Below are 16272 nucleotides of genomic sequence, written 5' to 3' on the forward strand. Positions count from 1 at the left end.
ATAATGTAAGCGGGGAGAGTACCTGGCTGTTCTGTTCCCCTGTGCTCACCTGTTCTGTGCCTGTGGTCTGTGCTCATCCATGTAATAAACTAACGGTCAAGGATGGCTTTTCTCCATTTGCTTACTGGAGCTACTGCATTCCAACATCATCTTCCAAAGATCTACAACTGTTTAATATACTGCCTTACAGTGCTTTTACCCCAAAACAAAGTGACATTGTGATTTCACCTTTCATACTTCACCAAAATCATGGACAGCTGATGGAAGGTATCAGGGAAAAACTGGAATGACAATTAGTGGACACCATTTTCTCCCGGATTAGCTGCTCATCTTTTTTCCAATTCAGAAAGAATATTACTGATAGAATATTACATAAGATTTAAATATGATCCATTTGAACCTGGAGGCAAATAAAGGCACTAGAAAACTTAGGAAGATAAAAGTTACAATCACTAAAATGTTAGGTGGATAAAAAATTACAATAGTTATACAAAAGAATTAATTCCAAGGGAAATAACTCTGTTACAATGTAAATGAAAATATCTTATGTAGATTAATTATCAATAATTAAATTATCAAGGCTGGGGTCTTGGTACAGCGCTCACTTACCATGTATGAGGCCATGGGTTGGATCTTTAGCACCACATAAAAATAAATAAAATAAAGGTATTGTGTCTAACTACAACTAAAAAATAAATATTAAACACATTTTAAAAAGAGTTATATTGTCCTAAAATAATAAATCAAGAAAGCAATTTCAGATACGTATGGATGGGTGCATGCCTGTAGCCCCAGCAACAGGTTTTGATTGGTTTGATTTGAGAGGTGACCAGGAGATGAGTGAGTTGGCATCCTGCCTGTAGCCAAGCCAAGGTGATAACCCTGACAGGCTTGAGAAGAAAAAATGCAAAATGTTCAAGGTATCTCTTTTTTCCCATAATCAATCAGTGCTGGGTAAACCCAAACCATTTTCACCTTTAGGGAAGGCAGCTGAGAGCATTGACTCTAGCATTGCGCTTCACTAGAAAATCAGGACTTGGAGCAGTTTCCAAGTCACAATAGACCTATGAGCTGCTAAGGTTCTGCCTTTGAGAAAGTCACTATTCTTGTCTCTTTTTATAACTCTTATGCCTTTGCCTCAGTTTAATTCCATTCATACTTATTGAGCTACCAGTAAGCACATCTACCCCAGCACATTGCCACTGTAGCACACAGCATTCTATGTAGTCTTTGCTCTCAGCCTGCTATCTGCATTGGCCTGGTGACCTTCAGAGAAGGCACTCCTCTATATCCCTGTGCCAGAGCTGTGTCCAACTCAGAGGAAATCTGTTTGGATGACTAGATGAATAAAGGAATGAACATTTCTTAAACTTAGGTGTTTGAACCTATTTATAGGCTGTAAAATCTTCTAGGAGGTATCAACCATCATTTTTATCTTAATGACATAGAATTTTTAAAAAATACTTTATTAGTTGTTGATTGACCTTAATTTATTTATATTTGGTGCTGAGAATCAAACCCAATGCCTCACACATGCTAGGCAAGCACCCTACCACTGAGCCACAACCCCAGCCCCAATGACACAGAATTTATCAGAGTGATTTCATATGGTTAAGGTCAATATTGTTTCTTTAAATTGTTGTGTATGGGTGTGTTTAGTGTGATGTCTTGTGGGAAGATTTTTTTTTTTTTTAACTTTAAAAGCAAGCCAGGCGCGGTGACACATACCTGTAATCCCAGTGGCTTGGGAGGCTGAGGCAGGATGATTGCGAGTTCAAAGCTAGCCTCAGCAAAAGCAAGGTACTAAGCAACTCAGTGAGACCCTGTCTTTAATGAAAGACAGAAAAGGGCTGGGGATGTAGATCAGTGGTTGAGTGCTCCAGAGTTCAATCCCCAATACCCCAAACAAAAACAAAAACAAACAAAAAAACCCTTAAAGTTCGAAAGTTACTCCTGTTAGCAAACACAAAGAGAAGTACAGTAGTTTGCAACAGTTCATCTGTTTTGCACATGCTAGAATCCCCCGTACCTAACACAGAGCAGATTTCAATAAATATTGGTGGAATAAATACATCAGTTCATAAGCATAGATGATATTCGTTGAAGGGATATGAAAGAAGAACTAGGCCTTGATGAATGGATAGAATTTCAGTAGACAAAGCTGTGAGAGATCATTCTAGACCCAAGAGAAGCATCAGCAAAGATGTACAAGTTACAAAAGGAACCAAGTGGAAAGTAAGATGTTCACAAAGCAGAACTGGCAAGGAGACACTAATGAGGACATTTTGAAGATGGAATGTGAATAGCGTAGGAATTGTAGAAAGCCAGTGTGAAGGCTTTCTGTACCATCCATGCAGTAAACATGGTGAAGTTTCCTGTGACACTGGTGGAGCACATTGGCAGCGACCAATCCCAATGCTTGGGTCCTAATCTTGGCTCTACCACTTACTGAGCAAGTTTAAGTAAACCCCTTCACCTTTGTACTTCATCATATGTAAAATGCGAATAGTGTTAACTATCTGTATGAGGATTAGATTCTGCTGCTAGTTAACTGTGGGAGACCAGACCTACCTCCCCAAAATATGAAGGATTGTTGAGCAAAAGACAGAAGAAACTGACATGCAGAAAGTTCTCTGCCCTTCCTCTATTGTTCTAAAAGCAGGATTGACAAAGACAAAAGAAATTCTGTGCCCCTTCTACCTGGGAGAACAGCTAACCACTCAAGACAACTTTGGACACTTACTAACCTAGAGATGGCACCAGATGACCTTATGTTAACAAGCTTTACCACCAGAAAATAACTGAAAGTTATTTTTCCTTGTTTTGTCGTTTCTCTAAAAATTAAGTGTTCTTGCCAGATGTGGTGGTACACACCTATAATCGTAGCTACTTGGGAGACTGAGGCAGGAGACTCAGAGGTTTGAGGACGCCCTGTCTTACAATAAAAAGGGTTGGGGATATAATTCAGTGGTGAGAACCCCTGGGCTCAATCCCCAATACTGCAAAAAAAGAAAACCAGAAAAAAAAAAGCCGGGAAGAAGATTAAAAAAAAAAAGGAAGGAAAGAAGGAAGGGAGGTATTGAGAGAGGGAGGGAGGGAGGGAGGAAAAGGAAAGGAAAGAAGGAAGAGAGAAAAGAAGCAAGCAAATTGGGGACAACTGTGTCTGACACCCAACCACATAGGTAATATCATATTATTATTAAAGGAATCATATTACCTTTTATTATTATATTATTAAATATATTATATTTAATATATTTAATATATTATATTATATTATATTATAAAATATATTATTTTATTATTATATTATTAAAGGAATCATATTACCTTTTCCTATGACTATGACTATTTCCTATGACTAAAGCTCTTAGGACTTCTCCTGGCTTGTAGGAAGCACATAACAATAAACGTCCTTTTATCCTCACTCTCCCAGGATGATCACTTTTATTTTAATTCACCAACCATCTCCAAACTCCAAACTCCTAACTTGACACTTTCAGCTGAGACTTCCTGGTCAAGGCAAAGGTGATTCCTAGAGCCAATGTTGCCTACCGAAGGGCAGGAATTTTGCAGGAATGGGTCCACTTTAGCACCAGGCTCCCTCTCACTGGTTAAGAGCACCCCGGGAATGAACTCAGAGTACAACAACTGAGATCCGCCCTCAGTTGTGCATCCTGCCAGGAGATATGACAGGCACATTATCTTCTATCACTTCCCACCCCAATTATCCACTTCTTATATAGCATCTTCTAAAAGAATACAGACTAGGCTTCTATAACAAGAGATTCTCTGTCACCCCGACCTCAGTCCCCCCAAAGTGACTTAAACAAGTGACAAGTTTATTTCTCCCTCACATGATAGTCTAGGATAGTGGGGCTCAGAACCAGTGTGTTTGGCTCCCAGACTGCACCTTGTTGCTTCTCCATTTCTGAGATACTATGCTCATCTGCCTTATCAAAGACGGCTCAAAACTACTTCTATATTCTGCCCTACAGGAAGAGGGATGGATAAAAGGCAAGCACACTTCATTCCTTTTAAGAGCCTGACTCAGACCTTGCAAACATCACTTCTACACTCTCCTCATTGGTCAGGACTTAGTCACAGGTGGCTAACTCCCAATGTGAGGGGAGCAGTTGCCCACAAGAATAAAGGTCAAGTGGATATTTGGAGAACAACTTGCAATTTCTGCTCAGGGCCACTTTCCTAAACCTGCTCCTCTTCCTGGTTGTGTCCCGTGTTCCCTCAGTAGACCTCATGTAGGCTGTCACCATCCAGAGACACCCGAGACGGGGATGTGCAGTGACTCTGCCTTCCCTCCTCCCCAGAGCTCCTGCACAACTAGAGGCAGCACCATCCATGCAGCAGGCTGGGCTCACACCCAGCTGGGCTCTGAGCCCACTTGCTCATCCCTCCCAGCTGACTGGATCTCCTGTTTAGTCTCCTACGTACGTATTCCTCAAGTCATTCTTCTTTGTCTCACCCCAACTTATTTTGCTTCTGGTTATCATCTTTTGTTGCTTGTATCTTTGTAAGGTCTTCCTAATGGTCCTCTGTCCCTGTTAGTCTCGTTTCCCTACAGTTCTTCCTAATAGAGTTGCTATGCGTTTACATTCTTCAATGACATGTCCCATCCACCCCTTAGCAAGGCTCACTCCAGGTCTGGCCCAGCCTGCCTTCCCAGCCCCACATCTAGAGTTGTTCCATTGCTGGCACCATGCTGAGAAGACAGCTCTGGAGCTCTCCAGTGCACCTGTGCCCTCCCACATCCAGGACCCTCTGCCTGGTGCGTCCTGTTTACCCTTGCCTCTGTCAGCCAGGCTTTGTTCAAAATTTTCTTCTGCAAAACCTTGCTGATATCTCAGAGAGTCACTCTTCCCTCTGTCAGGCCCATGTGGCACAGATTCTTTATTTTGTTTGTCTAACATATGATGGAAAGGGTATAAAGTTAAAATTAAAGCTTATTAAGTTCCTTTTTAATAGCACATACACTTTAATAGCTCTGAAATCAGAGGGTGTCTTCAACAGGCAGTACCTGATGATGGTTCTTAATTTTTGCTGAAGTATACCCAGAGAGGATTTATGTTTGCTTTCCTCAGTTACATGGGGCAGCACCTTCCCGAGTCTGTGTGGAAGGCAGCCTCCTAGATGACACTTTTCCCTGTCTCCTAGCATTCATGTCCCTGCGTAATCCACTCCCCTTGAGTGTGGGCTGGACCTCTTAACTTGCTTCCAATGAATAGAATAAAGCAACAGCCTGCGTAATCCCCTCCCCTTGAGTGTGGGCTGGACCTCTCAACTTGCTTCCAATGAATAGAATAAAGCAACAGCGATGGAATGTTTAGTTACCAAAGTTACCAAAAGATTGTTGTCTTTTTTTTTTTTTTTTGATACTGGGGATTGAACCCAGGAATACTCAACCATTGAGCCACATCCCTAGCCCTTTTTATTTTGAAACAGGGTCTCCCTAAATTGCTTAGGACCTCAATAAATTGCTGAGGCTGGCTTTGAACTCGAAATCCTCCTGCCCCGGTCTCCCGATTATAGGCATGTGCCACCACACCCAGTGACGGCTGTCTTCTTGCTAGCACTAAACATACTCATGCTTGCATGCTCCCTCTCTTTTTCCCTGAGCCTTGCTCTGGTGGAAGTAAGCAGGTTTAGACGTCAGTATAGGTTTGCAAGTATACCATAGGGTCATTCCAGGCAGAGGGACTCTGGGTCCAAAGGTGCATAGGCTTTTTTAAAAAATATTTTTTAGTTATGCATGGACACAATATCTTTGTCATGTTTATGTGGTGCTGAGGATCGAACCCAGTGCTTCACATGGGCTATGCAAGCACTCTGCCACTGAGCCACAACCCTAGCCCCTGCATTCACTTTTAATTTTGACAAATGTCCCAATTATCCTTTACTGAATTATACTGAGATGTATCTCATAAGAATGCCTTTCCCCACTTTTCTTCTTTTACCAGTATCATCCATCTTTCTGATATTTGATAGTTTGATAGATGAAATAATGTTTTAATTTAGCTTTAATTAATAAAACAGAATGAGCATTTAAAGTTTTCTCTTTTTTTTTTTTTTCTTTTTTCAGTGCTGGGTATTGAAACCAGGGCCTTGCACCTGCTAGCCAAATGTAACTCTACCTTGGAGTTGCAGGCCCAGCTCCAGGTGTTTTGGCCATTTGTTTTTCTCCCTATACCTTTGCCCATTTTATTTTTATTATTTTTTTAAATTTATGCATGACAGTGGAATGCATTACAATTCTTATTACACATATAGAGCACAATTTTTCACTTTGCCCATTTTAAAAGTAGGTAATTTTTTTTTAATTTTTAATTTTTTTATTGGTTGTTCACAACATTAGAAAGCTCTTGACATATCATATTTCATACATTAGATTGAAGTGGGTTATGAACTCCCAATTTTACCCCAAATGCAGATTGCAGATAAAAGTAGGTAATTCATACTTAATACTTGAAGGAAAAAAATTCCTTATGCATCTGAATGTTTTGAATCATTTCTTCATAAAATAAGAAAATAAAAAAAGGCTTTTTTTAAGCCTTTCTTAACATTCAGGCAACTAAATAAGCAAATAAGTAGAACATAACAGAAGCCAGATTTCTCAATGCTGAGGAAGGCAGTTACAGAAACAAAAGAGGTGAAGCTACAATGAACCCTACTGGACTGAAATTGGATGTGTTGATGTGAGCTCATGGTCTTTTACAAGGACAGCTATAGAAAAGAAAATTTCTTGCCCTTGAATGCAGACTAGACCTGATGGTTTGCTTCTAATCAACAGAATGTGAGGAAATTATGCAAGGAGTCCTCCAAGGCTGAGTGCTAAAAGGAAATAGCATTCACCGTGTTCTTTGGCTCTTACTGGGCATCTTCACCTGAACCTCTGGCCAACACTTCAACAGAGCTAAAACCTGCCTAATTTTGATACCTTATTAGTCACTTCTCTGGACTTTCCCATCTCTGAGAAGTGTCCAAGCTCAGGAGCCTTTGTGTCCTCCTCTCGTTCTTTCCACATCAAACCAAGAATTCTTTATATTCTCATTGCATTCTGTCCACTAGATTCCAGACCCAGGTCCTTCAGATTTGCATTGTCATTTAGTCATCTCCACTTACCTCCTACATGCTCCTCTTCAGTAACCTAATTCTACAGGAAAGTCCTCGAGCAACACCCCTATCAACCATTATTGCCTTCAACTATTTATCACTGTGTTACTTAAGACCATGTAGAAACACAAAACTAGCCATTGGCTCTTGAAGCTTTCATTTGATGCAAAACAAGTTTACAAATCAAATGAAAACAACAGTTCAAAACCAATAAAATTCAATGAACATTTAATGTCAGATGCTGTTCTGTGGACCACACTACAATCTCAGTGGTTTTCTGGACTTCTGTGTGCCTATGCTACTACAGGAACTGATGGCCACTTTTCTCACCATTTGCCTCAACTGGAACTTTCATGATACCTTGGTTAGTACAGTCAGTCACCAGGGAATTGGCTATCCCTTCACATAGGCACACCATTTGGGTATTAATTCTTCCTCTATTATCATCTTAGGACAAAGCAACTTGGTTCCCTAAATACAGAGGCACATATGGGCAATGAAACCATGAAACACACAGCTTAAAATAGTTACCTGGATAAGTCTGAACTTTCTTAGATTAAAATTGCAAATATTCATTTGTGAAGGGATAAATAAGATATGAAAGATGTACAAATGGAATATTATTCAGGCTTAAAAGGGAAGAAAATTCTGACAACATGAATGAACCTTGATGACATTGTGATGAGTGAAATAAGCCAGAACCAAAAGGACACACATGTCTGACTTTACTTATATGAGGCACCTAAAGTAGTCAAATTCTGAGAGACAAAGCAGCATCCTGGCTGCCAGGGGGTTAGTGTCAGGGCTCAGAGTTCCACTTCTGCAAGACGAAAAGAGATCTGTGGATGGATGATAATGATGGTTGCACAATGTGAATATATCTATTGCTACTGAACTGTACACTTAAAATGCTTAAGATGGCAAATTATATGTGCATTTAACCATAATAATAATTTTATTATCATCAGGTGAAAAAATTTTTAAATCCTTGCCGAGGACTCAGCAACTCAGAATATTTCTGGAGACCTTCCTCACCCACAATCCAGGTTGCTTTAATCCATTCTCCCCCATACCTGAACCAACCCTGGAATCCTAACAGGAACCTTCCTACTTTTCACCAGTCCTCACTATTACTCTCAACTTCTTGACACGAACCTTCTGCTCTGGCTATTGGTATCCACCACCAAACTCAACATACACCCTCATTTCTCTGCCTTGATTTACATTTGCTTTGATTAGCTAATCCTTCCACCCCATTAGGTCACTCTTCCTCCTCCTCCCACAGGGACTTCTTCCCATTTAAGGGTATCATTAAGACCAATCTGGCATTAGTCACACATTCTAAATTATTTTATCACATATGCTCCCAATCATTCAACAAATATTTATTGATCATATGCCATATATATGACAATATGCTATGCCCTGAATGAAGGGCTAACTTTTCTGCTTTTTATTTCTCTCATAGCCACTTATATATCTCACAAACACAAATGTTTATGCAGTGGATTGAATGATGTCATACGGGTCTGAACTATCATATTCCACATATGGACAATACATTTTAAACTATTGAAATCAAGAATAGTGTCATCTTAGGACTTCTTTGAAATAATAGGATGTTTTGTTGTTGGTAGTAATTTGTTTTTTGGACCAATCTTTTTTTTTTTTTAACAATTTTTTTTTTTAAAGAGAGAGTGAAAGAGGAGAGAGAGAGAGAGAATTTTTTAATATTTATTATTTTTTAGTTCTCGGCGGACACAACATCTTTGTTGGTATGTGGTGCTGAGGATCGAACCCGGGCCGCGCGCATGCTAGGCGAGCGCGCTACCGCTTGAGCCACATCCCCAGCCCTGGACCAATCTTAAGAAGCAGCTGTTAATACCAAAAAGGTTTCAGGAATTAATTCAACAGGTATTATACACTAAAAGAACCTACCCTTGGGGCTGGGGTTGTGGCTCAGTGGTAGAGTGCTCTCCTAGCACATGCGAGGCCCTGGGTTCGATCCCCAGCACCACATAAAAATAAATAAACAAAATAAAGGTATTGTGTACAACTAAGAAATAAATATTTAAAAAGAGCACCTACCCTCATTTTTGGAAGCTTCCATAACAACATCTGCAATATTACTTGATCACGAATACCTGTGATCACAGGAATACTAGAACAGGTACTTCCTTAAAAGTGTTCCATCAGCCCAGTGTGGTGGCAAACACCTGTAATACCAGCGGCTCAGGCATTGAGGCAGGAGGACAGCAAGTTCAACACCAGCCTCAGCAACTTAGCAAGGCCCTAAGCAACTTAGCAAGACCCTGTCTCAATATAAAAAAATTAAAAAGGGCAGGGATGTGGTTCAGAGCTTAAACACCTCTGGGTTTAATCCTGGTAGAAAAAAAAAAGTGCTCCTTGAATATGATTTACCTAACAGACATCTGCACAAACATAAAAAACTTTATTCACATGTTAGGACAGTGTTTGAGTAGGCACAGTTTTAAGAATGCTTAATACAATTTGTTTATTGAACTCAGAGTTGAGTCTTTGGAAAATTATATTCAAGCCTAAGGATTTTACTTACAGAATTCTGTATGTGGCTCACACTTCTTTCTACACAAAGGTAAAATAATATCTGTATTTGCTTAATTCCCATTATTTTGTTGTTTCAACATGACTTGGTACACTCAGTCATTTCAATGTTAGTCAAAGATTATATTTTTTTCATTCTCAGCTTTTTTTTTGAGCTTCATTTTCTCTCTTTATGTTCTCGAGTGTAACTTCGAGGTGCAGAGTATTCATTACCAAGATCCACGACAATTACTTCCCTAGAAAATGTCACTCCTTTTAAAGGTCTTTTTGAGTTTTCAACATCTGAAGAAACTCTATTGAGAGGTAGGTGTGTTATCTTCAACTTTTCACCCTACAGAGAAATGGCACAAGTAGTATAAGTGATCAATTTATGAACATGACAAGTCCTGCTTTTAAAAATATAGGTTCTGTGTACATTGTGAATGAGACACAGAAAAGGTATTTCTAAATGATGTAAGAAAGCAACAATACTGAATAATATTCCATTGTGTATATATATCACAGTTTATTTATCCATTAATCTACTGAAGGGCATCTAGATTGTTTCCACAGTTTAGCTATTGTGAATTGAACTGCTATAAACATTGATGTGGCTGCATCACTGTAGTATGCTGTTTTAAAGTCCTTTGGGTATAGACTGAGGAGAGGGTCAAATGGTGGTTCCATTCCAAGTTTTCTTAAGAATCTCCACACTGCTTTCCAGATTGGTTACAGCAATTTACAGTCCCACCAGCAATGTATGAGTGTACCTTTTCCCCCACATCCTCGCCAACACTCATTGTTGTCTGTATTCTTGATAACTGACATTCTGACTGGCATGAGATGAAATCTTAGAGTAGTTTTGATTTGCATTTCTCTAATTACTAGAGATGTTGAACATTTTTTCATATATTTGTTGATTGAATGTGTATAAGTGGATGCTGATCCATAATGGGGGGACATGGAAAAAATGGAGGAACTTTGGGCAAAGGGGAGGGGAATGAGGGCAGGAAAGATGGTGGAATAAGGGGCTGGGGTTGTGGCTCAGCTGTAGAGTGCTCACCTGGCACATGGGGGACCCTGGGTTCAATCTTCAGCACCACATATCAAATAAATAAATAAATAAAATAAAGGAACTGTGTCCAACTACAACTAAAAAATAAATATTAAAAAAAAGATGGGGGCTGGGGTTGTGGCTCAGCGGTAGAGTGCTTGCCTAGCACAGGCGAGGCCCTGGATTCGATCCTCAGCACCACACAATAAATAAATAAATAAGATCAAGGTATTAAAAAAAAAAACGATGGAGGCTGGGATTGTGGCTCAGCCGTAGAGTGCTCGGCCTCGCATGTGCGGGACCCTGGGTTCAATCCTCAGCACCACATACCAAATAGATAAATAAAATAAAGATATTGTGTCCAACTATAGCTACAAGATAAATATTTAAAAAATTATTTAAAAAAAGATGGTGGAATAAGATGGGCATCATTACCCTAGGTACATGTGTGACACTGTATTGTGTACAACCAGAGAAATAAAAAGTTGTGCTGCAATTGTGTACAATGAATCAAAATGCATTCTGCTGTCGTACACAACTAATTAGAATAAATAAATAAATTGATTAATAAAAAGAAAGCAACAATAATCCATCATGATCACATTTTTATATTTCTGTGGTTGTAAAAATCTACATTGACACAAAATTATTTGATAACATATATTACTCTCTCTATAAAACACCCAGGAGCCACAGTCATGTGATAGGAAGGCATGTGCCTATTGTCATTTGGGGTCCTGAATATGAGCTTACCAAAGGTCTGGCAATCTCTGTGCTGCTCGGGTAGAGCTCAGAATTAGAGCAGGGCCACAGGAGCTGGTCCTGGGTTTGGCCACAGTGGGGAAGTGAATAATTTGTTTATTTTTGTTGTGTGGTGGTGGGGTTTTTGTTTTGCTTTTTTTTTTTTTTTTTTTTTTTTTGAGTGTAAAAGAGTAGGATTTAGTCAAGTGAGAAGAAAAGAGACAGAACTCCTGCAGGGTGAGAGAGGACCCAATGGGGGTTGCCCTTTGTCTCATGTTTTCATTTGTAACACAAGAACCTTGGATCCCTAGATGACCTACAAGATTTCTTATAGCTATAAAATTCTAGGAGCCTAAAAATAAAAGAAAATGAAAGGGAATTATGAACAAAAACACAAATGTAAGAATGAAGAATGAGCTGGGCACAGTGCCCCATGCTTATTATAATCCCAGGTACTCAGGAGACTGAGGCAGGAGGATTGCAAGCACAAGATCAGCCTAGGCAACTTAGCAAGACCCTGTCTCAAAATAAAATAAAAACAGCTAGAGATGTAGCTCAGTGGTAAAGCACCTGTGGGTTCAGTCCGCAGTACCTGGGTGGGGGAGGTGAGATTGAAGAATGAGTGCACTTCTAGGCTTGGCATATGCAACTGGTTTTAATATGAAATGAGAGTTTAGGAGAATGGTTTAAATGACTAGACACTAGACTCATTCCAAGTATAAACCAAAGTTACAAGAGATGTCATCCCTTGTTATTATACCTGGCTGAGTAATTTTCCATCTCTTCAAACTAAAGCTAAACCTTAGGAGTAGAAAAAGCACATCACCTCTTGATCAGTTTCTCCAGCATTCCCAGACACTTGCTTCTTTTTCATTTTGTCTCCCTCCTGTGCCTCCGTGTCCTCTCTGTTTTCTAAGGATGTGGCCACCGCTTCCTTATTCCGTCTCTGGACAAGAATGCCGTGCCTCACTGGTTCATTCATTCCCATGATTTCCATTATGACCCTGGAAAAATCAACCAGCAGGGTTTTAAAAATCCATGCATCCTAGTCAACATTATCATCTACAAAAGTGACTTTCTACCGCATCCTCAGGTACAGACTTTTCTTGGCCTCCTGTATTATCCTCCACATTAGCAGGCGAACAATCTTCACCTCCGTTAGCATCTGTACAAGGAATTTTTTCTGTCTCTTCTCTCTTGCCTTGAAAACTGAAAACAAATAAGCAAAAAATTCAGAAAAGGAAAAATGACCCTGATTCTGGCTTGGGAATTTCACTTTAATAGGAAATTAGCATTTCTAAAACCCTAAAATGGAAAACATACATAACTGCAACATTACTTCTTCTATTTTGTTTTATATCATTTCTAGATACATATGCTAGTGTGACTTGAAATCTGATCCCAACTTATCAACATGGATTTATACCATTTATATAAAAAAACCACCAATAAAAGGAGGATGCAAATGAGGCAAATTAGAAGGATGATGAAGAAAGTGAATGCTGTGGCCTCAAAGCTAATACGGTTGCCAGCCGATATGTCCACTTTCACAACCATAGATTCCCCAAAGCCTTCTCCAGCTCAGTTTGAATGTAGTTCTTTTGTTCTTTAAGTTTTCTAGAAACAGAAGGAAAAAAAAGGCTGATTTCATTGTTGTTCTTTTGATCAGCTGAGCTTCATAAAAGACACTCTGCTTGTGTTGGTGTGACTCACACTGGCTAGTTTCTCTCCATAAATGTGGTGGGGGCTGAGGTGGACAGAGGGGAGACTGAGCTGGGACCTGTTGATCACTCAGCTCACCTCCCCTCACCCCAAAAATTATCTGAATCCAGAGGGGAGAGGAACTGGAGCAGCTGGAGCCAAGCCCAGCTCCCATTCTTCTCTCTTCAGTGACATCACAGAATCATGGAACTACTGAGTTAGAGACCATTGCCTGGCATCAGGCGAACCACTCAACTCTCCTCCGAGGTGCTGCTTGTCTGTGTTCTCTTCTGAGAGGTCCAGCATGGAGACCGCATTCACTGTCTTGACAAAGATTTTCTTCCTGGTCTCCAAACACTGTCTTTCCATTCCCAACCTAAGCCTGACGCTCTTATTGCTTGTTCACGGACTGGAGCAACTGGCCCACTTCCTTCTTACAAATCCCTTCCATATCCTCAAGATCAGTAATGAACCCTACCTCTAACGGTGCTCTCTCCAGCCTGAATAGCCCATCTTCTTCCAATCCCATCTCTCTGGATCTACTTCCTGGATACACCAGAAAACTGGCAGCTCTGAAGGCTATGGCTTGAGGCAACAGGAGTAGAACAAGATGATCAGAGTGAAGATGAACCCTGGCCCTGATCTAACTTCAGGTAAGAGCAAGTGACACCATGGCAAGGAAGGAGAGGACAGAGGGAGGACTTTCTGAGAAGGAAGATAAAAAAGAATAGGGCAGCTATTTTAATATCTAATATAATATCAGACTGGGTAATTTTTTTTTTTTTGTACAAGGGTTTGAACCTAGGGACCCTTACGTTCAACCACATCCCTATCCCTTTTGTATATTTTACTTAGGGTCTCAATAAATTACTGAGTCTGGCTTTGAACTCCTGTCTGATCCTCCCAAGCCAACTCTGGTAATTATGATGAAAAGAAATGTATTTCCTACTGCTCTGGAGGTTGGGAAGCTGAAGATCAAGGTGTCGGCAATTAAGGGCCCCATCTCTCTGCTTTCAAGATGGTGACTTGAATGCTGGTCCTCTGTAGGGAAGAAATGTCATGTGCTCACATAGCCGAAGAGCAAACTCGACCCACAGGCCCATTTTAAAACAGCACAGGAAGGCACTCCCAGACACCTCCCAACTCTGTCGCACTGGGATTATGTTTCTAATATCAGTTTTGGAGGGTACACATTCAAACCACAGTAGGGGGTCGTTGGACTACAGTCACACGTGCTGTCTTCCAGAAGGGCATGATATGCAGCTTCTTTATCTCTGGATGCTCTAGCAACCAGCACTTGAATGCTCCATAAAATTGAGTGTGTGTGTGTGTGCAAACACAAATCAAATTTGTTGGAGGGTTCAAGGCCAATTTTAAAAAATATTTTATTTTATTTTTTTTAGTTGTAGTTGGACCCAATACCTTTATTTCATTCACTTATTTTTATGTGGCACTGAGGATCGAACCCAGGGCCCCGAGCATGCTAGGCAAGCAGCTCTACAGCTGAGCCACAGTCCCAGCCCTCAAGGCCAATTTTGCAGAATACCTGAACATCAGAGCCACTCCTTACAGCAAAATTCTTGGACTACTCCTCCAGCCAAAGCACCCAGATTAAAAATTCAGAGCCTGTTTCCTTACTCTCCATGGTGCCAGAATGATGTTAATAGTCCAAATCTGCTCCCATGTCATGAACATGTATTAGGCTGTTTGTGAGAAGATGGAAACATTTTATATTGATCTACTAGTGGCTACAAAGGTATATGCTATATTAAAAAAAACATTTCATGCCCTTTACTATGTGATATTAGAACTCAACACACAGGAAAATAAGGCCAATCCTCAGCCTGAGTTTGAGTCTGCAAGTTGGTTCTGTCTCCAAGATTTACCAGAAACATTGGGAGATGGGAGACCTGTAACAAATACATAATAGAAACAACTCGTAGGATTGGTTACACTGAATCATAAGGGCTTTCACTGAATGTGGCTTAGGGAATCAATATCTTAAATTTATATGTATGGTTAACATAATTCTGGAAAATGGAGTGTTATACAACTTTGGTCTCCAAATCACATTTTAAATGCACTGGACTGTAAGCTCTGTGTGGTCATGGGGTCTCACTCAGAGACAGATCTCCAGGCTCCAACAAAGCATTCCTGGCACAGAGATGTTTGCTACAAATATTATTTGTGGTGGGACATTATAATTGATTTAGCAGAAATGTAAATGGATTATAAAAGAATACTATGAACCAACCACTATATGCTAAAATATTGAATAACTTAAATAAAATGAAAGTATTCTGAAAAACACAAAACCTATCAAGACTAAAACAGAAAGAAATAGAAAACCTAAACAGACCTATAATGATATTTGAGTCAATTATCAAAAACTTCCCCATAAATAAGTGACATAAATGTTTGGTAGAGTTCCCTAAGTGACATAAAGTCACTTGGGAACTCTACCAAACATTTAAAGAACTAATGCTAATCTTTTTCAAACTCTTCCCAAATATTGAAGAGGGAATACTTTTTTCTTTTCTTTCTTTTTTGGTACCAGGAATTGAACTCAGGGGTACTTAACCACTGAGCCACATCCCAGCCCTTTTAAATATTTTATTTAGAGACAGGGTCTGGCTGAGTCTAAGTACCTCATTAATCTGCTGAGGCTGGCTTTGAACTCGCAATCCTCCTGCCTCAGCTCCTGAGTTGCTCAGATTACAAGCATGAGTCACCACACCTGGTGAGGGAATATTTTCTAATTCATCTATAGGACTGGCATAACCCTGATATAAAAGTTAGACAAGGACACTATACAAAAACTAAAGACCTGCAAATTCCATGATTTTGTCATTTTTAGTGCTGCGTAATATTCCATGGTGTATAATCATGGAATTTGAAGGGAAATGGATGGCACTAGAGCAGATTATGCTTAGTGAAGCTAGCCAATCCCTAAAAAACAAATACCAAATGTCTTCTTTGATATAATGAGAGCAACTATGAACAGAGCAGGAAGGAAGAGCAGGAAGAAAAGATTAACATTAAACAGAGACATGAGATGGGAGGGAAAGGGAGAGAAAAGGGAAATT

The 16272-nt window shown here is 39.9% G+C and overlaps 1 protein-coding gene across 1 annotated transcript; it reads right to left on the reverse strand.

Annotated features, from left to right (window-relative positions):
• Positions 1–9596: 9596 nt before the first annotated feature.
• On the reverse strand, positions 9597–12483 carry C12H2orf74 (chromosome 12 C2orf74 homolog). The gene is made up of 2 exons (XM_040271301.2): positions 12312–12483; positions 9597–10042 (listed from the first exon to the last, which is right to left on the reverse strand). Exons 1-2 carry the CDS (start codon positions 12480–12482, stop codon positions 9869–9871), a joined length of 345 nt encoding a protein of 114 aa, XP_040127235.1. The 5' UTR covers position 12483; the 3' UTR covers positions 9597–9868.
• Between the last annotated feature and the right edge of the window lie 3789 nt (positions 12484–16272).

Source organism: Ictidomys tridecemlineatus, chromosome 12 (genome assembly GCF_052094955.1).
Source record: "Ictidomys tridecemlineatus isolate mIctTri1 chromosome 12, mIctTri1.hap1, whole genome shotgun sequence".
NCBI lineage: Eukaryota > Metazoa > Chordata > Mammalia > Rodentia > Sciuridae > Ictidomys > Ictidomys tridecemlineatus.

What these genes read in the sequence shown, in the direction of transcription:
- C12H2orf74 (XM_040271301.2), bottom strand. Translation starts at nt 12,482, where the DNA reads ATGGAAATCATGGGAATGAATGAACCAGTGAGGCACGGCATTCTTGTC. An exon ending in CTGGAGAAACTGATCAAGAG is followed by an intron (nt 10,043 to 12,311) that starts GTGATGTGCTTT and finishes ATTTCTCTGTAG; the next exon opens with GGTGAAAAGTTGAAGATAAC.